Raw genomic sequence first — 23,112 nt, forward strand, 5'->3', positions numbered from 1 at the left:
CTGTTTTGTGAAGAACTTTTTAGTAGCTAAATATGGCACCATGTGTCCCGAGGGCAATATAAATTACAGTATGCAAAAGATACCACCGGCTGAGGTAAAACACACTGTTTCTGCCTCACGTCACCATGAGGGGAAACACACAGATACTTTTAAAAACTTCTTGCTTATAAAAAAAAAAAACGTCCCCTAGAAAGGCCTCCTAACAGGGGCTAAGAGGCTCACCCTCCGCCGCGGGGCGTGTCGGTTGGGGGGGCAGGGGGACCCCTGGCTGCCCGCTCGCCTCCGGCCCGGCCAGCTCGGCAGCTGGCAGCAACCCTGGCCCGCTACTGCTGGCCCAGAGCTCTGTCCAGGTTGCTCTTGATGGTGTCCAGGAAGTCCGAGGTGTTCAGGAAGTGTTCGTTCAGCTTCACACTGTCGAGAGAGCACGTGCATGTGAGAGTGGTTCTGGCAGACGCCGCCCCGCCGCTGCCGCCGCATCCAGGGCAGCGTCCAGACAGTAGGCTTCTTGTGCCGTTGTGCGGAGGGCTACAGGCCAGAGGCTACCTGGAGCGCACTGTCAAGAGGCCACAGCGGGACTTCCCTGGTGGTGCAGTGGTTAAGAATCTGCACTTCCACTGCAGGGGGTGCAGGTTCAATCCCTGGTCGGGGAGCTAAGATCCTACATACAGCATGGAGTGGGCAAAAAAAAGCGGGGGAGGGGGCCACATCAAACTCAACAGGAACCCAGCGAGGCTTGGCTTTGCTTTTCCAGATTACAACAGGCAGCTCAGTAAAGCTCTTCTGAGAGAAGCCAGGAGGTGGTTGTGGCAGGGGATGGAAGGCTCTGAGCAGCCGGCCTAGGGACAGGGACCCATTCACTGAGCCTGGTGTGGGGAGGCTAGCCCCAGCCACCATCACTCAGGGCCATGGACCTGTCCTGTCCCCTGGCAGCCAAGCTGACTTAGGAAGAAGCCTCTACAAGGGACCCTGGGCTACGATCCACCTGACCCTGAGCCCCCGGAAGCCCAGCCCTGCCTTGACCCCAGACCACTCACTTGCTGAGGCCGTGGATGCAGCCCGCCAGGTCCTTGGTCATGGCTCCGCTCTCCACCGTCTCGACGCACACCTTCTCCAGGGTCTGGGCGAACCTGCAGGGCACGGGGCAGAGTGAGACCCCAGCTGTATGGAGCTGGAGCCCAGAACCTGCCCAGAACCAACTCACCTGATGAGGTCCTGGTTCCCATCCAACTTGCCCCGGTGTTCTAGGCCACGCGTCCAGGCAAAGATGCTGGCGATGGGGTTGGTGCTGGTCGGCCGGCCCTGGAGGAAGAGGTCGCAGGGGGATGAAGAGCCAAGCAGCCAATGAAAAGGCCCCTTGGACACAGATGCCCCCTCTAGACTGACAGGACCAGGCCCATGCACCCAGCCCTCAGGGCCAGTGGGCTTGGGCTCCAGGGATAGAAGGGCACACAGCCACCGCCCTGGCACTCACCTTCTGGTGCTCCCGATAGTGGCGGGTGACTGTGCCATGAGCAGCCTCAGCCTCAATGGTCTTCCCATCCGGGCAGACCAGCACGGACGTCATCAGACCAAGGGAGCCAAAGCCTGGAGAGCAGGAAGACCCCCCTCAGTGCCAGCACCTCTCCTCAGGCACTTGTGTTGGGTCTCCAGGGCCCAGCACAGGGCAGGTGGCACTCAGAGGTGGTTCTCATTCACCTGCTGGCATACACCCACATCCTCTACCTCCACGTGCCCCAGAATCTATGGCCCCTCCAAAGTTCTACCCACCTACCCTGGCAGGTGACCAAGAGGCTCATTCAAGCAGGAAGAATAAAGCCTGTGGCCAGCTATTTTACAGTCATCACTTTATCTGCTCTTTTGAGTATGTGTGTTAGTTGCTCAGTCGTGTCCGACTCTTCGCAACCCCACACACTGTAGCCCGCCAGGCTCCTCTGTCCATGGAATTCTTCAGGCAAGAATACTGGAATGGGTTGCCATGCCCTCCTCCAGGGGATCTTGCCAACCCAGGGATCAAACCCAGGTCTTCCAAAATGCAGGCAGATTCTTTACTGTTTGAGCTACCCAGGAAGCTCTCTGCTCTTTTAGGCCACTTGAAAGTTTTACGATTTGGGACATCCCTGGTGGTCCAATGGATAGAACTCATCACTCCCAAAGCAGGGGGCATAGGTTCGATCCCCGGTCAGGGACCTAGATCCCACATGACGAAACTAAAGATCCCAAAGGGCGGCAACAAAGATCAAAGATCCTGTATGCCACAACAAAGACCTGGCACAGTCAAAAAAACAATAAATATTTAAAAATTTAAAAAGAGCTTTGTGATCTACTTCCAAATTTTTTCAAATCCAGATGTCAATGTTTACTATGGTCAAGGTCTCCTGGGCTTCAAAAGCACCCCACAGCACCATAATAAGAACTATAAATGCCCAAGAAAGAAAAAGTGGGCAACTTCTAGAGGGAAATTATTTGCCTAAGAATTTTTGCTGTTGGGGCAGAGAAAGGGGGATCCCTTCTCCATTTTCATGTGGGACCTTCATACTCACTAGTCCTTATACACTTCATGCCTTTCTCTTGTGTGCTAGGGCTTGTCATCCTTCCATCCTAGATAGGAATTGTTCTAGTGAGAGGGTCACACTGAACTTTTCAAAATAAAGTCGAAGGTTTTTATGAAGTACAGAGACCCTCTGCCTTTTCACTGTAGCCTGACATGGGTTTTACTTTTTCCTCATGGGAGCTAGACCTCGCCTCCCTCTCTCACAAAGCCTGGTTTCTCTTCCACTCCCTATGCATGCATGTTGCCTCTTCCCATTATCTTTCTTGCTCTCAGTCCCAATATGACTGTATCTGTGCCTGCTCAATTGTATCCGACTGTCTGCGACCCCATGAACTGGAGCCTAGGTTCCTCTGTCCATGGGATCCTCAGGCAAGAATACTGAAGTGAGTTGCCATTTCCTTCTCCAGAGGATCTTCTTGGACCAGGGATCGAACCCTCGTCTCCTGCATTGGCAGGCAGATTCTTTACCACTGAATCAGCTGGGAAGCCCCTCGTTCCCATTACAACTGAATATTTCTTTCTGTTCCTCCCTAATGGCTTTCTGCTGCAACTCAGCTTGTCTTTTAGGATGCTGTAGGGCTGGGGGGTTTGCCATCATCCCCCAATATTCTCCTATATCCACAAGATTTACTGTGCAGAACAAATTCTTTGCAATTTAAAGACCATCTGCTTGTACTGGGTTGGCTAAAAACTTGGCCAAAGATGTTACAGAAAAACCTGAACAAACTTTTCAGTCAACCGAATACTTACTCCCATTTTTCTACTACAGCCAAACCTCGTCCAAATCTGGAGCCAAGCAGAGTCACCTGGCCCTTCCATGCGCTGTGCTGTGCTAAGTCACTTCAGCCATGTCTGACTCCTTGTGACCCCATGGACTGTAGCCCACCAGCCTCCTCTCTCGATGGGATTCTCCAGGCAAGAATACTGGAGTGGGCTGCCATGCCCTCCTCCAGGGGATCTTCCCAACCCAGGGACTGAACCCGTGTCTCTTGAGTCTCCTGCATGGACAGGAACATCTCCTGCATGGATAGGCCCTTTCACGGATGGGAACAACCTCAGGGCTAACAAGCCTGGCCTTTAGGACCTAAATTGCTGTGGACTACTTCCTCTGGAACAGCAGCCTTAGCAATAACCCAGTCCAAACATAACAGATGACCCTTCCTCACTCAGACACCAGAGAGCGCCTGGTCCATGTGTCTACAGCAGACCCTGTGATGAGCAGGCAAGCCCCAGTCCAGCTGCTCCACTGGAGCAGTTTCCTCCCAAAAGGGTGTGCAAACCAGCGCACCGACTCCCGGCCCACCCTCTCTCCCAGCAAGGGAAAAACGACGGTCCACCCCATCCCCGCGGGGCACGTACCCTGGGCCAGGATGTCCGACTGCACGTCTCCATCGTAGTTCTTGCAGGCCCACACAAAGCCGCCTGAGGACTTGAGGACCTGAGCCACCATGTCATCAATGAGCCGGTGCTCGTACCAGATCTTATGTTTGTCGAACTCAGTCTTGTAGTGCCTGGGAGCAAAAGGGCTTGTGGTGAGGAAAGGGCAGGAGGCTGACAGGTTGGGGAATCCCTCCCTGAGTCTCAGGGCCAAGACAGACACACTAGGACAGCTTCCCCGGGTGGGTAAGACTGAGCGGACCAGGAAGGAGGGTCATGGACTCCCTGGGAAACAGTAAAGGGAGAAGCCATTACTTCTCAAAGATGGCCTGGAAGATGTCCTTGAAGCGCCCGTCGTAAGCTTTCAGGATGGTGTTCTTGGTGCTCATGTAGAGTGGCCACTTCTTCTGGATGGCATACTGGAAGCAGCTGTGTGCAAAACCTGAGATGGACTGCAGGGAGAGAGAGGTCCCTGGAGTGGTCCCCCAGGCAGGCCCAGCCCTGGGAACAGCAGTCCCCTCCCCGCACTCGACCCAGGCAGTCAGGGTTCACCCAGCCCTCTGGAGTGAGGATTCCGTGGACAGAGGAGCCTGGCGGGCTACAGACATGGAGAGTTAGACACGACTGAGCGACGAACACTTTCACTTTTTATTTTCCTGGAGTGAGCATCTGCTGTTGCTGCTGGCCCAGCACCCTACTCCCAATTTCTGGGAGAAAGCAGACGCCCAGCTTTACTTGGAAAAGCTATCACCTTCCCCATTTCCAAAACCATATGGCTAGGGTGGGGCCATGCCCTCAGCCCACCTACTTGTCTTTCCTGTGTCCCGGGTTTATCCAGTCAGAGCCCTTCCTCCCCTGGGCCTTCACGATTGGCTGGGAGATGGCCATGTGACCCAAGCCATCTACTTTTGCTGGAACCAGGAGCCAAAAAGGCTCTTTTCTGCCAGGATAGCCAGGTTGGCAGGGATAAGCCCGGAGCCAGTGTTGGCCATTTCTTCACGGCCTAAGAATGAGGCCAACCACAGAGGAAAGGAAAGCCAAGAAATGGGGGTAGGGAGGGAAAGAAGCACTTACCCAGTTTGCTGTAAACCAAGAGCTGACAACCAATATGCCCCAAGACGCACCCGAGAATGAGCACAGGATGCTAGGCGTACCATAGGGCCCCCTGAATACACTTAAAGATGCATTTGCTCTCAGGCCTCAGACCTTCAGGCCACCGACACAGGAAGAGTCAGAACCACCAACCCGATGTGGCCGGAGACAGAGACATGGGTGGGGGAGGGAGCCCAGGCGCCGCTGCTCACCTCATCCGTGTTATACATGCCCATGCCCACGCCACCAGCAGGAAAGTTGTACACCTCCCATTCCTTAGGGCCGCTGCCATCCTTCGGGGTGAAGACCACCTTGAATGTGCCAGCCCGGTCAACCACAAAGTCTGTGGCTTTGTACTGCAGAGACGAGAAGATGGCTCAGGCCCAGGGCTCCAGCTGGGGGCAGGTTGTCCCAGGCCCTCGGAGCCCCACTCCCACCGGGGCCAACCTGGTCGCCGTGGGCATGCCTGCCAATGGTGATGGGCTTGGTCCAGCCAGGGACGAGACGCGGGATGTTCTTACAGATGATGGGCTCCCGGAAGACCGTTCCCCCGAGGATGTTCCGGATGGTTCCATTGGGGCTCTTCCACATCTTCTTCAGCTTGAACTCTATGAGGACAAAGAGGAAGTGGCCCCACTGCAGCCCAAACCTTCCGACCAGGATTTGAACCCTAAGCGGGAATGTAGCTAGAAGGGGGCTCCTAAAAACCACCCTGGGGAAGCAGCAGAGTCGAGAGTGGCCATGGGCGCTCCTGAATCAGATTTCTTAGCTTCAAGATCCAGCTGTGTCACCTCAGGCAAGAGCTCATAAAACGAAACCGTTGATAAAACCCCTGGCCTTTTGGCTTGTTGTGAGACTTAAATGCATGTTGTGTGTAAAGTGCCCAGAACAGTAGCTGGCACACGGTGAGCGCTCTGTCAGCCGTATCACTGCCGCTTCACGCTGGGCGGAACCCAGCCTGACGAACCTGGCAACACACAGCCTCAGTCCAGACGCTGTGCTTCCAGCCCCACCCGCCAGGCTCAGCCTAAGACAGCGACCCTCCAACTCCTTGTCCCCACCCCCACCGTCCCAGCTGCCCCACCCCCACCCCCTCGCACCTTCCACACGGGCCTCGTCGGGGGTGATGGTGGCACACTTCACAGCCACACTGTACTTCTGGGTGGCCAACGCAGAGTCGATGGTGACCTGATCATTGGTCTGGTCACGGTTCGGGAGCCCCAGGTCGAAATACTTGAGCTGGACGTCCACGTGGGGCAGGATGAGCTAGAAACAGACAGCCAGGGCCAGGCATCAGCCCAGATTGACTGGGATTCAGGGGCACCTGGGTTCACCCCGTGTGGAAGGGGAAGAAGAAAGACTTCTGGAGGGCTGGCCAAAGCTGGCAGGAAGCTGGGGCTCTGGAGAGAGGCTGGCAGATCAGGCTGAAGCCCCTTGGAGGGCTCTTCCCCAGCGTGGACCACATAAAACACCACCGATCCCCCGTGGTGGCCCATCAACTCAGCCAAACCCCACTCCAAACACATCTAGAGTTCTCCGAACAGCGGGTTCCCTCTCCTTCCCCATTCAGAAGCGGCAATTCTCAACCTTGTTCTTGGGGACAGACACACAAGGCGGGGGTCTTCACATGGACCGTGTATTCCCCTGGGCAGACCCAGCCCACAGAGACTCTGGAGCAGTCAAGCAGCCACCCTGGGAACCACCTGCAGTGGTGGCTCAAACACATCACTGTCCCCAACAGACACCACGCCACGACTCACGATGACATCCCCAGACCGCTAAGGAAAGGTTCATGATCCCTGCTCATCTTTCACTCCCTCAAGGGAGTGCATCGGAACGCAGTGGATCAAGACAACATACTCAACTGTACTTCAATAAAAAATAAATTAAAAACAAAAAAGAAACTCCTAAAGGATAAGTCAACCTGTGCCAGCTCTCTGAAAGGAGATAAATATGCAATCTGCAACACAGATTGAATTCCTCCAGTGTGTTTCTTATATTTCCTGTATCTGTATATATGTGTTAATTAATCTGAAGAGTAAAACAAAAGCTTAATTTAGCCAAAAAAAAGACATGATATGCGATTATGTTTAATCACATTCTTTAAAATGCTTTAACCTTGGTACAAGACAAAGATGGCTGAGGACAGTCCCGTGCCTGATCTAAGTCCACGCACCATGACTATTGAGACTGCATCACGGCTAAAGTCCATAGGCCGAAACAAAAAATTCCCCCATGATACAGTGAAGACCTGACACAGCCAAAAAAAGAAGTATTTTAAAAAATAATAAGAGCAGGGACTCCCCCGGTGATCCAGTGGTTGAGAACCTGCCTTCCAATTCAGAGGATGTGGGTTCAATCCCCGGTCTGGGAAATAAGATCCCACATGCTGTGGAACTGAGCCTGAGAGCCACAACTAAGACCCAATGCAGCCAAATAAATAAATATTTTAAAAATAAATAAAATAACAAGGCCCATGAGTGGTCTGGACATGACAGAAGGGTGGGTGGAAGGAGACAAATAGGGTTGCTCCTGCCCACCAGGGTGATGGGTGAATCCCGGGGACCTGAAGCAGGGCTCAGGAGACAGGAGCTGGGACTGATCACTGAGCCCAGCCGGCCATGTGCAAGGCCGCCCACTTTGGGAGGGAACTACCTTCTCTTTGATGAACTGCCAGATAATACGGGTCATCTCATCGCCGTCCATCTCCACCACTGGCTTCGCCACCTTGATCCTCTTGTCGGCATCTAGAACCAGACACACGCACAGCATATCACAGCCGTGAGAAGAGGTCGGTGGGAGAGCCCTTCTCCTCCTGGCCAGACCCACCCTTCACCACGCAGGGAGGCGTGTCAGCCAGGTCCCACTGCCCAGCATTCGCTCCCCCTCCTGCAGAAGCAGCAAGTGAATTATGTGCAGCCGGATGACTCACTCTCCAAAGATGTGCAAACAGATTTTTTTTTTTTTAATCTAAAAAGGAAGAAAAATGAGACCCAGGGAGCATGGCTTGTGTCAGGGTCAGGATAGATCCCAGGGCCTTGGCTCAAGCATAGCCTCTGGATGCCCCTGTGGGCCAGACGGAGAGAAGCAGAAAGCAAACACAGGCTCCAAATATTTCTTCCCCCAGGGAACAAGATGGAACACGGCTGGCACTGCTCCAGCTCCTCCCAAGGTGCAGTGGGGACTTTGGACCTTCAGCAAGTCTGGTCTAAAGCAGGAGTGGCCCTGCAGAAACCTGTTGGACCTGTTGGGCTGTTGTAGAGCTAGCTCGCTTAATTTTCAGATGCATCTTCTATGAGTTAATGTGATGAGAGCCATCAATTTCTTTTAATGTACTTGCTGTTAAGTTGCCCAGTCATGTCCAACACTTTGGGACCCCATGGACTGTTGCCTGCCAGGCTCCTTTGTCCATGCATGGAATTCTCCAGGCTAGAATACTGGAACAGGTTGCCATTTCCTTCTCCAGAGGATCTTCCTGACCCAGGGATCGAACCCCCGTCTCTTTCTTGGCAGGTGGAACCTTCACCGCTGAGCTACCAGGGGAAGACCTTTAAATGTACTAAGGCTACCATAATCCAAATCCCTAAGGAGAGGTCCATTTGGGGCCAGTCCTAAAGGTTTCAGCCTCAGCTTGGGCTCCACTCAAGCTCTGAGCTTCAGGCACAGCAGCCTGTGGACACCACACCTCAGTGGGGGAGTTCAATGTCAAGACCACAGCAGGCAGCCCTCCCAGCTGTGTATGCAAATGTCAAACCCTCAGAGACCACAGGGCCCGCTTATTTACAGCCAGGTGTCGAGGGTAAATGGCCTTTCCTGAAACACCTCAACACAGCAGTGCCTACCCTTAAAGAATGAGGGGGGGGGAGGAAAACCGACTCAGATGGTAAAGAATCCACCCGTCATACAGGAGACCCAGGTTCAATCCCTGAGTTGGGAAGATCCCCTGGAGAAGGGAAAGGCAACCCACTCCAGTATTCTTGCCTGGAGAATCCCATGAACAGAGGAGCCTGGCGGGCTACAGTCCATGGGGTCACAAAGAGTCGGACACGACTGAGTGACTAACCCTATCACTATCACCATTGATAACAGAGAGAGCAAGAGGCATTATTATCAAAGTCAAGTGTCAGCCTTCCTCAAAGCAACTGCCCAAAGGAGCTGGGAACAGGGATCGGAGGTGTGAGCCACAGCAGCAGAGGCTTATTTTGTTTGTGGGGTGGGTCTTCTTGTTTGTTTGTGGCTCATTTTGTTTGTGGGGTGGGTCATTTTGTAGTGGGTTTTTTTTTTTTTTTCCTTTTTTTTTTTAAATGCTGTTTGGTGACCAAGGCTTAAAAAAACAGGCCCTTTCAACAACAACAACAAACCTGATTAATAAAGGGGCAAAGGACTTGAATAGCTATTTCTCAAAAAACCGTCAATAAGCTCATACAAATATGTTCAACATCACTAATCATTAGGGAAATGCAAACCAAAACCACAATGAGACACCACCTCACACCCCTTAAGACAGCTACTATCAAAACAAAAACAAAAGCCATAAAGTAACAAGTGTTGATGAGGATGGAAATTGGAACCCCTGTACATTGCTAGTGAGAATAGAAAATGGTGGGGCCACTATGGGAACCAGTATGACGGTTCCTCAAAAAATTGATTAAATAACTAAAAGCCGGGTCTCAAAAAGTTATCTGTGTAACCATGTTTACAACAGAATTATTCACAATAGCCAAGAGGTGGAAGCAACCCAAGTGTCCATCAACAGATGAATGGAGAAATAAAGTGTGATATGAACATTCAAGATGAGAAAAGAACCTTTTGGAAACTAATCCAGGATGTTTAAGAAAAAACTTTTCGCCAAAAAGTTAAACTATGTTCATGATTCTGAGTTTTTTCCAAAACTGGGCCCCACACAACTTAAACATGGATGTACTTGCTTTCAAACTAAAAAAGGAAGCGCTTCCAAGTTTCGGGGATGGATCTGGCCCTACCTCAATAGCCTTTGCCACTTGTTCTTTTGTTTCAAATTCCACAATGGTAAATTCCCTTTGGATCAGACTTACAATGTGGTATACTTATATAAACAACATCACCACCTTTCCCAAAAACTTATTTGTTTTTGAGAAGAAGATCTTTAATTTAAAAAGCTTCTCTATTGGAATGGATAAAGAAGATGTGGTACATATATACAATGGAATATTACTCAGCCATTAAAAAGAATGAAATAATTTGCAGCAACATGGATGTACCTAGACAGTGTCATACTGAGTGAAGCAAGTCAGACAGAGAAAGAAAAACATCGTATGACATCCCTTATATGTGGAATCTAAACAACACCATCAATCGGCTATATCCCAATACAAAATAAAAAGTTTAAAAAAAAAGTTTTTCTTATTTTATTTCTAATTACATGCATTATTACTTTTGGAAATTACAATGCAGCTAGTAGCAGAGACTTATTCAACCCATTAAGTCAAACTGGGGACCTCATAAACTGTAACACCTACAACAATTCTCCATAAGTATATGACAAAGCCTTATATGCCTGCTCCTATGGAAACTTTCGGAGAAGACAATGGCACCCCACTCCAGTACTCTTGCCTGGAAAATCCCATGGACAGAGGAGCCTGTTAGGCTGCAATCCACGGGGTCACACAGAGTCGGACACGACTGAAGTGACTTAGCATAGCATGGAAACTTTATGTAGTACTCAAATACTTTTTCAATTCAGCTGTGACTAACATTTTTGGGAAGTAACTCATAATAAATTAGAAATAGTATTAAGTATGTAAGGATTTAATAACTATATCACCCAAGCTTTTCACAATTCCTATACCTGACTCAGAAGAACAATACATTTTAATCTGAATATTTTTTAAAATGTGCTATATATAGACAACGAAAGCCTATTCAGCCTTAAAAAGGAAGGAATGCTGACACGTGCTAAACGTGGAAAACACTTGAGGACATCCTGCTAAGTGAAGCAAGACAGTCACACAAAACACAAATATTGTCCGATTCTACTTACATGAGGTACCTAGAGTGGTCAGAATTACAGAAACAGAAAGTAGAATGGTGGTTACCAGGGGCGGGGGCGGGGAGGAAAGGAAGCAGAGTTGTTTAATGGGTACTGAGCTCCAGTTTTGCAAGATGAAAAAGCTGTGGAGACTGCTGAACAACGAGGTGAGTGTATTTTACTCCGCTGAACTGCACACATGAAAATGGTTAAGGTGGAAGTTCTTCTTGTGCAGTTTTACCACCGTAAAAAAATAAGAAATTAAAAAATGCTTTTTAAACCAGTTTAAACCAGTTTAAAAAAAAAAAAAAGATTATACATAAAAATCCAGTCCTTCTTAAAGAAGGAGTCACTTCATCCCACTGAGCCCCTGCTCGCCCACAGCAAGGATGAAGGACAGGCTGATAGAGGTCAGCCTCTCCCTCTGTCCGAGCCCTGCCATGTGCCCTCCAGAGCACCCCAAGGCATCTGAGTTTGAAAGCTTGCCTATTGTTTAGCCACTATGGTGGAGACAACCCCACCATCTGCCTCTCTCTGGGAGACAGGTGGTGACAGGTGACCTGAAATCCAAGTAACAGTCACCATGAAATCTTCAGATGACCCACTGCACAAATACTATCCTCTTGGGCCGAGTGTAGGATGGAATTACACCAGTCCCAAGAGGTCCGTTAGGCCAACTCCCAGCCAGGGAACATGGAGTAAGGATTTCAAAACCCAGCCCGGGTTTCAGGATCTACTTGCTGCTCAAGTAAAGAGATCTAGCTTCTGAGCTAAAGGGCCCTCCCGTGACAGGCACCCCTCACCCGCCTCTGTCTATGTGACTGGTTGCACCACATTCCCACCCACGCTCCTGTCAGCAGAGAGACCTAGTAGAATGTGGGGGGAAGCCCCCAATTCCTGAGGGTTCAAGAAGGCTGGGCAGCAATTCCAGAAGAGGCTCTAGCATTTTCTTTGGTGTCCTCCTTCACGCCTGCCTTTCTCTTGCATCTACGTCCAAACCATCACAAACATTCTACAGGCTCTTCCTACAAAATAAGCCCAGAATCCAACTGCCACCAAGGTCCAAGCAACCCTCCTACCAGGTCCCTGATGCTAGCAACGGTCCTGTTAAAATGTAAATCAAGTTACACTCCTCTCAAAGCCCTGAAAAGCCTCCTCTTTCACTCAGAAAAGGCCAAAATCCTCCAAAGTGGCCTACAAGCCCCCCCAACCCCCACAGCCTGATCTCATCTCCCATCGCACGCTCTGAGCCAGCCTGACTTTCTGCTTCTCCAACAAGCAAAGGTACCCTCCTGCATCATGGCCTTGGCATCAGCATTCCCTCTTCCCCTGAACACTAAACGGCCTGTTTTCATTCCCTTATTCCCTCAGTACAGTAAGTCCCCTACGTATGAACTTTCAAGATGCAGACTTTCAAAGATTCGAACATGCATCTGGTTCCAGCAAGGAACCGGAACCCGTGCCACCAGCATCCGGCATGAGCGACACCGCAGCTTGCCCTCCGTCTCTTGCCCTCCGTCTCATGTTGCTGACGACCCTTCCGCTCTACCGTCTCCCACCTCCACTCAGTAACTCTTCGTGCCTGTTCACTCGATGCCAGCACCTGTGTGCCAGTGTTGTACTGTACTCCTGTACTTTTCAAGGCACTGTTCTGTACAATTAAAAATGTTTTCTTTATTTTTTTATGGACCATTCATGTGAAAAGTATTATAAACCTATCACAGTACAGTACTAAATAGCCCATTGTGTTAGCTGGGTACCTAAGCTAACTTTGTTGGACTTACGAACAAATGGGTCTTAGGAACAGAACTAGGTCGTATAGGAGACTTACTATCCTTCATTCACTGGGGTCTTACCTGGCAGCCCTACCCAGACCTTCGCCCGCATCTTTCTGCCTTATTTGTTCTCCTTGGCTCTTGTCACGTACATCACACTAGCCAACTTCGACCTTGTCTACTGTCCTTCCTCACATTAGGATTTAAGCTCCATAAGTCTTTGTCCCTTATGCCCAGCTCTGTCCCCAGAGTGTCCCTGGCACAGTGCCTGGCACATAGTAGAAGCACAATATTTGCTGAAGTCCATGAATGAATGTCAAGCTACGGTCAGTTCAGTCTGGTCAGGGCTGCCCTGTCATAACCTACTCTTTGGTCAGAAAGTTACTCCATCCCCTCCCCCATCCCGGGATGCCTTACCACACAGAGGCCGGTGAGTTCTCACCACGAAATGGCACCAGACCATCACGAATGTACTTGGGTGGCCAGGTAACGGGCTGGAGTAGCTCACAATTTATCGCGTTAATATTTGCCATCTGTTGGCATTTTAAACATGGGTTTACAGAAGTGTAAACTCCAGAGCAAGTCACAAGGCTGACTTCCTGTAATCAGAGAGCAATTTCCAACACCCCATCCTGGAATCAGTAAAAGAGGCCTCAGCTTTCCATAAAGGATCTGGGGGACAGGCCCCAGGCCCTTCCAGAAGTTTTTCTTTAAAACCTACAGGGCCGAAACATGACCACCCAAAACACCCCGGATGGGGTACGTGCATGCTAAGTCGCTTCAGTGTGTCCAACTCTTTGCAACCTTATGAATGTCAGGCTCTTCTGTCCATGGGATTCTCCAGGGAAGAATACTGGAGTGGGCTGCCATGCCCTTCTCCAGGGGAGCTTCCCAACTCGGGACTCAACCTGCATCTCTTATGTCTCCTGCATTGGCAGACGGTTTCTTTACCCCTAGCGCCACATCTGCGGAGAAGGCAATGGCACCCCACTCCAGTACTCTTGCCTGGAAAATCCCATGGATGGAGGAACCTGGCGGGCGCAGTCCATGGGGTCGCTAAGAGTTGGACACGACTGAAGCGACTTAGCAGCAGCAGCAGCAGCGCCACGTCTGATGGGGTAGCTATGGTCTTATCTGATGCAGCTGAAACAAGGCTCAGTGGAGAACACGTAAGAACACTACTGATAGGTCTGCACAACTTCGAACAATTGTTAAATAATTTCCTCTGAAATCTAAAAGGGTAAACAAGTCACCAAGATCTGAAGCAGGTCATGGAGATCTGAAAAGTTGAGGAACAGGGGGGTGAGGAAATTAAGAAGTTCCAAGGCTAGGAGCGGAGCGAAGGAAGGCCAGATAAAGTTCCCGCTGAGCGGTTGAGAAGAGCCCACCCTCACTTCCCCAGGCGAACTTATCAAAACCACCACCAGCAGGAGGCCTGTGAGTTGCAAAACTAGAAAGAGACACGTGTGGGAATTACCCGGCAGCAAAAACACAAGAGTATTTTAGCCAAAGCATATTCTTTTCTTGTCATCAAGGGGAATGCCAAGTATTCTGTCTCCAGCAGTGTTGCCAAGTAACAAGCTAGCAGAGGTCACAACTGTACGGTCGCATGCATGTCCAACTCAAACACCAGGCTTTCTCCTCATTAATAACTAAACCCCTCTTAGGGGCTTCTGAAAGGACCTGCCACTGGCTGCTCTTTTTACATGTTACCAAAATTCAGGCCCCCAAAGGGGCTCTGTTTTCTTGTTTATGTGGTTTTTTTTTTTTTAATTTAATTTTGTTTTTTACCATATGTGCAGAAGAAAAAATAAAAGGGAGAAGTGGCGAATGTATCTAACTCCTGCCATATTTTGCTGAAGGTGGTGCCATATGGGAAACTTTGTCTGGGGTCTGGGGACCCATGGAACCTTGAGTTGCAGGGCTGGCTCCTTAAAGACAAATTCCATGAGTATACAAAAACAGAAATGCCCCTTTCTCCTTGAAAGGAGAGGGCCGGGGCCTTTCTGGGTTCTGGTCAGCTGCTCCCACACTAGGTTAAAGATTACCTACTCCAGCAGTAAGACCAAGTTGCCTGGGCCCCACCCCCTTGTCCTCACTCCAAGGGGCTGCGGGCCAGGCAGGAGAGGGGTTTCCATGGCAACAGGCAGTAGCCAGGGCCAAGGGACCCACATTGTTCCCTGCCTTTTGCAGCCTGCGATGGACAGCCAGGGGGCAGACCAATGTCAGAGGGGCAAGCCTGCCTTGGTAATGGAAGTTCAGGCTGCTGCTGCTGCTGCTAAGTCACTTCAGTGTTGTCCGACTCTGTGAGACCCCACAGACGGCCGCCCACCAGGCTCCCCCGTCCCTGGACGCCCTACTTATCAAGACTACTGTCGTTTCGGGACTTCCTTGGTGGTCCAGTGGCTACGACTCCGTGCTCCAAATACAGGGGGCCCCAGTTCGATCCCGAATAAGGGAACTAGATCCCATATGCCGAAACGAAGACCTGGCAAGGCCAAAAAAAAAAAAAAAGACTACTGCCGTCTCTCCGAAGCAGTGGACTAAGGGTACCACAGAAGTTATGACGCACGATTTGGAAAAGTGACATTTTGGTTCGGTTGCCAGGTCTCCTGGTCGGGTGAGCTGGGCAGGGCCCAGGAGTGGCGCGGGAGCCGGCTGGCGAGAAGAGGCCGGTCAAGCCAAGGACAGGCCCCAGGATGGAGCTTCAAGTGCGTCGACAAGGAGAACGGGGGCGTCCAAACAAAGCGAAAATAAAAAGGACGCTCCTCCAGCTGTAGCCTAAAAGGCTCCAAAAATAGCCGACGAGTGCCTGACAGCGAGCAGGGGTTACCTAGCGCCCAGGGTGAGAAGGAAGGGGAAGTGGCTGCCTCCTCCCTCCCCTCCTTTGTCTGATCGGGGACCGCGCCGAGACCCTCCCTCTCGCTGGGGAACGGGCCGGGCGCTCCGGCACGCACTCGGTTGCTTTGTCTCCCTCCAGGAGCGCAGGGCGGGCAGGATACCCTCTGAGCCCGGGATACCCCCAGAACCCCCTGCGGGAAAATCTGGGGGCACAGGGCTGCAAGGGCCGAGATCGCCCCGGGCTACCAGTTGCCACCTTTCTTCAAGTCCCCACCCCTGCGACTGGCACAGCCTGGAAGGTGGGGCAAGGGAGCAAGCCCCCGTGCGCCGGCTCTTTGTGTGCTCTACCCCGCCGTCCCCGGCCCGCGGGCGTCCCGGGTCGCGCTCGCTGGTCCCCGCCCGGAAGGCCGCCACGTCGCGGTGCCGGGCGCGCACCCCGCCCGGACCCTCCTCGTGGCACTCACAGTGGCGCCGCGGCTGCTCTTGCAAGTTGGGGGCTGTCAAGGCTGCTGGCGCCCAGGCCGACCCGGAGCCAGAGGCTCTGCAGAGCGAGCGTACGACTCGCAGGTAACCAGCCATCCCGAGCGGGTGGGCGGTCGGACTGGCGGATGAGCGAACGAAGGAACCCGGGTAGGCGAGATCCGAGCGCCGGCTGCTGCCTGGCGGCGGGCTGCGAAGGCCTGCGAAGCGCGGGCCGCGCGGGCAGGGCCGGGGCGGGGCTGCCGGGGCCGCCACCCTATTGGGCCTCACCGGGAGGAGGCGGAGTCCGGCCTGGGGGACTCCTCCCCCGGCCCTGCACCAGCCGAGGCTCCGCCCCCGCACCCCGCGCGGTTCCCTGGGCACCGGAGGAGGCTCGGCTCCACGGGAGCGAGAGGCGAGTGAGACCGTGATCCCTCTACAGGTAAAGGCCAGACCCTGGAACACGCTGAGACCGACTGGCACCCGGGAGCAGGGGATGGGAGCTGGAGGATTGGGGGACCCGTTAGCGAGGAATAACTCTCATTCCAGGATGCCCTATTTAAACCAGAGTGTCAATTGCTGACGCATCAGCTTAAGCCCAAAAAGGCAAATTTGAACAAACAACTGCATCCTTCGCATTGGCTGGGCTGAAATTTCCGGGCGCATTAAACCAGTGCGGGTTCCGCGTTCTTGAACTAAAATCATGGCCACCTCGGGTCTTCTCAGATTCGCTCTCAGATCCTCCTACGCGTTAGGTAGACTGACCCGACTCAAGAACTGGAGTCCCACTGCTTCAGCAGGTCAAGCTGCTAGTCCTCGAAGTCATTCAGCGTAGCCAGAGTCTGTACCCTCCCTTCCGAGAGGGGAACGATAACAGTAACAGGGCTGCCAGAAGACTTGGGTGAAAAAACATATGTTAAAGCCTTGACACACCCTGTACAACCACCGATGCTTATCAGGCAGTACTCAGGCAGCCTGGCTGAATAATCTACCAGGCACGTTTTTGCCTGTTCATACAAAAGACAATACTGGTCGGTTCTGCCATAAACAACCAAAGTCTCAGCTGGGGCTGGGTTTTATTTAGAAACATCTGAGGCCAGCCCCCCACTTTCCCAGTTACACCAGCTCCCTCCAATGCTAGCCACCTCTTTCTGCCCTGTGTTCCCAGCTCTCCCCTTCATTGCCTCAGAGTCAACATTGCCAGATGGAGCTGGGCCAGCAAAGTGACCTTGAATTACTGACTTCAAAGTTTCCTTCTCCCTGCCTCAGCCAGGCAGAGCTACCGCTTTGGCCCAGAGATCTAGTAGATTGGGCCCAAAGCGGGGCTGTTTGGGGGCCCCCCCAAAGTCTAAGGCCTTATTCAGAGGCCTGATCTTGAGCCAGCATGTCCCAGAATAACCCATCATCCCTTTCATTTTGTTCCCAATTCTCTTGCTCAAAACCCAAGTAGAAAAAAGAAAAGAAAAAAACAAAAACCCACAAGCAGAGACCGTGGAAGCCTCTGGTATTTGGCTTTCATGCCATCCTAGTATCATCAGGTACAAAGGCCTCACTGTTTATACCTATAAACTGGGAGAATGCCCTCCCCCCCAGCCTCCTTTTGGCTCAAAAGATCAGATTCTGTTATGTACAACTTACCTGTACTGCCACATCTGAAATGGTTATAAAGAAATTGCCCTCCACATATTGTTTCTTTATATTGTGGACCAGGGTATTGAGACCTGGCAAGAGGCAGTACTAGAGTCTCAGCGTATTCCAGAGTCTGGCCCTTACCTGTAGAGGGATCAGGGTGGGAACATATGGGTCCTTTGCAAGCACAGCAGCAGCCCGGGATAATCAAGGCAAAATCTTCCGATTAAACTCTTCTCACTGCCCCACCTCCCAGGGCTCCAGCTCTATGGCAGCCTTGTCCATCCAGTATCATTTGGTGAGGCGGTTGGTGTCAGCTCCATTGGTTCAGAGAGGTTAGAACACTTGCTCAAAAAGACACAGCTGGGAAGTAGCAGAACTCTGGTTCATACGCATGAAAGTGAAGTGTCAGTCATGTCCGACTCTTTGTGACCCTGAGGGTAAAGACTGAGTGATATGCATTTTGTTTGCTAGGCTCCTCTGTCCATGGAATTCTCCAGGGAAGAATACTGGAGTGGGTAGTCATTCCTTCTCAGGGATCAAACCTGGGTCTCCCGCATTACAGGTAACTTCTTTACTGTCTGAACCACCAGGGAAGCCAGTTCACATCCATATACCTGGCTAAGAGTCCATCATTCTTTTAAGGAAAAAGAGAAGGAACCAGAGTCCCTATTTATTGTACTTGTTTGGAATTTTTGGTGGTGATAACTACTAGCCTTGAAGCCACCTCAGAGAAAGATGATGTTTCAAGGAAAGGTGCTTAGATCCTCCAGTTTGGGGTCAGCAGAATTGGAAACTCCCACCCTTGCACATTTTCAGTCAACTTCAACTAAGTTGTTGAGTCTAGGTCATGTGCAGATTCCCTGCTCAGTTCAGTTCAGTCGCACAGTCGTGTCCAGCTCTTTGCAACCCCATGGGCTGCAGCACACCAGGCCTCCTTATCCATCACCAACTCCCGGAGTCTGCTCAAACTCATGTCCATTGAGTCAATGATACCATCCAACCATCTCATCCTCTGTCGTCCCCTTCTCCTGCCTTCAATCTTTCCCAGCGTCAGGGTCTTTTCAAAAGAGTCACCTCTTTGCATCAGGTGGCCAAAGTATTGGAGTTTCAGCTTCAACATCAGTCCTTCCAATGAACACTCAGGACTGATCTCCTTTAGGATGGACTGGTTGGATCTCCTTGCAGTCCAAGGGACTCTCAAGAGTCTTTTCCAACACCACAGTTCAAAAGCAATTCTTCAGTGCTCAGCTTTCTTTGTAGTCCAATTCTCACATCCATACATGACTACTAGAAAAACCATAGCCTTGACTAGATGGACCATTGTTGGCAAAGGAATGTCTCTGCTTTTTAATATGCTGTCGAGGTTGGTCATAACTTTCCTTCCAAGGAGTAAGTGTCTTTTAATTTCATGGCTGCAGTCACCATCTGCAGTGATTTTGGAGCCTAAAAAAATGAAGTCTGTCACTGTTTCCACTGTTTCCCCATCTATTTGCATGAAATGATGGGACTGGATGCCATGATCTTAGTTTTCTGAATGTTGAGCTTTAAGCCAACTTTTTCAGTCTCCTCTTTCACTTTCATCAAGAGGCTCTTTAGTTCATTTTCTGCCATAAGGGTGGTATCAGCTGCATATCTGAGGTTATTGATATTTCTCCCGGCATATTGATTCCAGTCCAGCGTTTCTCATGATGTACTCTGCATAGAAGTTAAATAAGCAGGGTGACAATATACAGCCTTGACGTACTCCTTTTCCTTTTTGGAACCAGTCTGTTGTTCCATGTCCAGTTCTAAGTGTTGCTTCCTGACCTGCATACAGATTTCTCAAGAGGCAGGTCAGGTGGTCTGGTATTCCCTTCTCTTTCAGAATTTTGTGATCCACACAGTCAAAGGCTTTGGCATAGTCAATAAAGCAGAAATAGATGTTTTTCTGGAACTCTCTTGCTTTTTCAATGATCCAGCAGATGTGGGCAATTTGATCTCTGGTTCCTCTGCCTTTTCTAAAACCAGCTTGAACATCTGGAAGTTTATGGTAAAGCTAGTAAAGCATTACTTTACTAGTGTGTGAGATGAGTGCAATTGTGCAGTAGTCTGAGTGTTCTTTAGCATTGCCTTTCTTAGGGATTGGAATGAAAACTGACCTTTTCTAGTCCTGTGGCCACTGCTGGGTTTTCCAAATTTGCTGGTATATTGAGTGCAGCACTTTCACAGCATCATCTTTTAGGATTTGAAATAGGTCAACTGGAATTCCATCACCCCCACTAGCTTTGTTCCTAGTGATGCTTCCTAAGGCCCACTTGACTTCACATTCCAGAATGTCTGGCTCTACATGAGTGATCACACCATTGTGATTATCTGCGTCGTGAAGATATTTTTTGCACAGTTCTGTGTATTCTTGCCACCTCTTCTTAATATCATCTGCTTCTGTTAGGTCCCTACCATTCCTGTCCTTTATCGAGCCCATCTTTGCATGAAATGTTCCCTTGGTATCTCTAATTTTCTTGAAGAGATCGCTAGTCTTTCCCATTCTATTGTTTTCCTCTATTTCTTTGCACTGATCACTGAGGAAGGCTTTCTTATCTCTTTGCTATTCTCCACAGTTCCCGGTGGAGGCACAAAAATGCATGTCACTCAGTCTTTACCCTTAGGAAGCCACAAATCAAGCACAAACCAAACATAACAGGAAAGTGTCCCAAGAGGAGTTTGGATGACACACCAGGCATCCGGCAAACAGAAAATCACCTCTGCTGGAGGAGACCCTGGTGAGCTCAGGGCAGAAACACCCATCACATGTGTGCTCACTGATCTTTAAGACATGGGAGGGGCTTCTCTGGTGGCTCAGTAGTAAAGAACCTTCCTGCCAATGCAGAAGACACCAGTCTATCCCTGGTCTGGGAGGATCCCACAAGCCGCAGAGCAAGTAAGCCCTTGTGCCACAACTACTGAACCTGTGCTCTAGAGCCCGGGAACGGAAACCACTACGCCCACCTGTAGCAACTACTGAAACCCACATGCCCTAGAGCCCGCGCTCCGCAACAAGGGAAGCCACCGCAGTGAGAAGCCCACGCACTACAACTACAGAGTAGCCCCTGTTCTCTGCAACTAGCGGAAAAGCCCAGGCACCAACAAAGACCCATCACAGTCAAAATAAATAGTAAATTAAGAAGGAAAAAAAGACGGGGAGGAAGCTGACCAGGCAGACAAGGAGAGTGAGGGCCTTGTACTTCCTCCAGGTGGACACCACAGGGGTTTCGTTTCACCCTATGTTTGTTTCATGTTCTGTTTGTTGGCAGAAGGGTAACATCTGGGAACATCTGGCCCAGCAGTGAGGGGATGTCAGAGAGTAGGGGAGCAGGCCTAGGGAAGGGAGGCCTGAACCAGAGACAGGCCCGACTCGGGGTCCAGGGAGGACCCTCAAGAAGGAGCAAGACCAGAGGCGGTTTAGAGATGGCATCTGCAGGAATTGCAGCTTGCTGGACGGGGGCGGAGGCACAGTGACTCAGACTTCCATCCCTGGCACTGGGAGAATGGTGAGGCCATTATTAGAAGTCAGAAAATGGGAAGGGGGAGGGTTGTGGGGGAGGTGTTGATAGCAGAGCTATTTATGGTCATCTCTAAAGTGATTTCCCTGCCAGTAGTCTGTGCTCACTCCCCCTCCCATCTGCCCTCGCCGCCAGCCACTTCCAGCCTCGTCATCCTAAAGCACAGGCCTGAGCAGTCACTCCACTCAAATTAGGGAAGTAGCTCTTCACGCCTGATACAATAAAATCTGAAGGGCTTATAGCAATTCATAACCTTCACTTACCTCTCCACCCTTCTCTTCTACTATTCGCTCTCCACACAAACCCTAGATTTAGCCATTCCCCTGAGTAGTCCTTGGCTCTGAGCAGTTGCACTGTCCCTTCCTTCCATCAAGTGGGTTCTTTCCACTGCCACCACCACCACCACCACCACCCCCTCTCAATAGACAGACTCAACTCACCCTTGTTGGCCAAGTACAAGTTCAACTTCTCAAGCCTGCACTGTCCCTTGGGGATAAGGGGGAGGGGCACAACATTCATTTACACTTTAATCATATTGAAAGGTAAACAGACCCCTCCTCCTAAAAAAAGAACAGGAACTACTACCCTGATCTTAGCTTTGTAAAATAAATCTATGGACAGTAACAGGCGGAGTCCAGAAACAAATTTGGAAGATTTAAAAACACTAATTTCATGAAATTTTCTCTTAGATTACTTACGTTGATCCTCAAAATTCCTAATAAAACCAGAGATCCAAAGTTGAAGGAAGGTGAAATGATTGAAAGGCATTAAAAAGAATCAGAGGCTTCATTACTCTATTGGTAACAGAGTCCCAGAGCATAAAGTTTTCTCCGTTTGTAGAAATCTTTTGTTATAATTCTCTCATTGCCTGTTCAAATCTGAGCCTCAGTTGCTTCAACTGCAAATGGGGATAATAACAGTACCTACTCCCAGCAGTTATGGGTGGTTTAGTCACTAAGTCGTGTCCGACTTAGCATGCTACCCCATGGACTGTAGCCCTCCCAGCTCCTCTGTCCATGGGATATACCAGGCAAGAATACTGGAGTGGGTTGCCATTTCCTTCTCCAGGGGATGTTCCTGACCCAAGGATTGAACCCAGGTCTTCTGCATTACAGGGTGCCTCCTGCATTGTAGGCAGATTCTTAAGATTAAATAAATTCATGCAGATAAAACGCTTAGAATGGGAACTTCCCTGCTGGTCCAGAGGCTGAGACTCCTTACTCCCAATGCAGGGGGCCAAGGTTCAGTCCCTGGTGAGGGAACTGGATCCCACATGCTGCAACTAAAAAAAAAGAATGAAAAGATCCCACATGCCGCAACTAAAGATCTCGAGTACTGCAACTAAAACCCTCACAGCCGAATAAATAAATGAACAAATAAGAAAGAATGAAGTAGATATTTGCTGATATAGAAAAATGCACTGTGACATATTAAGTGAAAATAGAAAGTTGCAGATAAATATCCTATTTTATGGCTTCCCAGATGGTACTGGAGGAAAAGGGGACGACAGAGGATGAGATGGTTGGATGGCATCACCGACTCAATGGACATGAGTTTGAGTAAGCTCCAGGAGTTGGTGATGGACAGGGAGGCCTGGCGTGCTGCAGTCCATGGGGTCGCAAAGAGTCAGACAGGACTGAACTACTGAACTGAACTGAGGTGGTACTGGTTCAGTCCCTGGGTTGGGAAGATCCCCTGGAGGAAGGTACAGCAACCCATTCCAGTATTCTTGCCTGGTATATCCCATGGACAGAGGAGCCTGACAGGCTACGACTAAAGTGACTTAGCACGCACACATGCATCCTATCTTATACATACATATGTGGGAAAAATTAGAGG

The 23,112-nt window shown here is 50.5% G+C and overlaps 1 protein-coding gene and 1 long non-coding RNA gene across 2 annotated transcripts; one reads left to right on the top strand and one right to left on the bottom strand.

Moving 5' to 3' along the window:
- Positions 1 to 3: 3 nt before the first annotated feature.
- On the bottom strand, positions 4 to 16,336 carry IDH2 (isocitrate dehydrogenase (NADP(+)) 2). Its single transcript, XM_061394453.1, has 11 exons — positions 16,108 to 16,336; positions 7,676 to 7,767; positions 6,121 to 6,286; positions 5,468 to 5,628; positions 5,233 to 5,376; positions 4,244 to 4,380; positions 3,911 to 4,062; positions 1,472 to 1,584; positions 1,202 to 1,299; positions 1,035 to 1,127; positions 4 to 411 (listed from the first exon to the last, which is right to left on the bottom strand). The coding sequence occupies exons 1-11, from the start codon at positions 16,220 to 16,222 to the stop codon at positions 324 to 326; spliced, it is 1,359 nt and encodes a 452-aa protein (XP_061250437.1). The 5' UTR covers positions 16,223 to 16,336; the 3' UTR covers positions 4 to 323.
- A 49-nt stretch (positions 16,337 to 16,385) lies between these two features.
- On the top strand, positions 16,386 to 22,575 carry LOC133234199 (uncharacterized). Its single transcript, XR_009732058.1, has 2 exons — positions 16,386 to 16,544; positions 18,206 to 22,575. It is a non-coding gene; the product is annotated as an uncharacterized LOC133234199 (long non-coding RNA).
- The last annotated feature ends 537 nt before the right edge of the window (positions 22,576 to 23,112 follow it).

Source organism: Bos javanicus, chromosome 21 (assembly GCF_032452875.1).
Source record: "Bos javanicus breed banteng chromosome 21, ARS-OSU_banteng_1.0, whole genome shotgun sequence".
NCBI classification, from domain to species: domain Eukaryota; kingdom Metazoa; phylum Chordata; class Mammalia; order Artiodactyla; family Bovidae; genus Bos; species Bos javanicus.

Bases quoted from the DNA above. Each gene is read 5' to 3' on its own strand.
- IDH2 (XM_061394453.1), bottom strand. From the start codon at position 16,222: ATGGCTGGTTACCTGCGAGTCGTACGCTCGCTCTGCAGAGCCTCTGGC. The intron at 1,128-1,201 runs GTGAGTTGGTTC...CGTGCCCTGCAG, and splicing joins GGGAACCAGGACCTCATCAG to GTTCGCCCAGACCCTGGAGA. The intron at 412-1,034 runs GTGAGTGGTCTG...CTCTCTCGACAG, and splicing joins TGCATCCACGGCCTCAGCAA to TGTGAAGCTGAACGAACACT.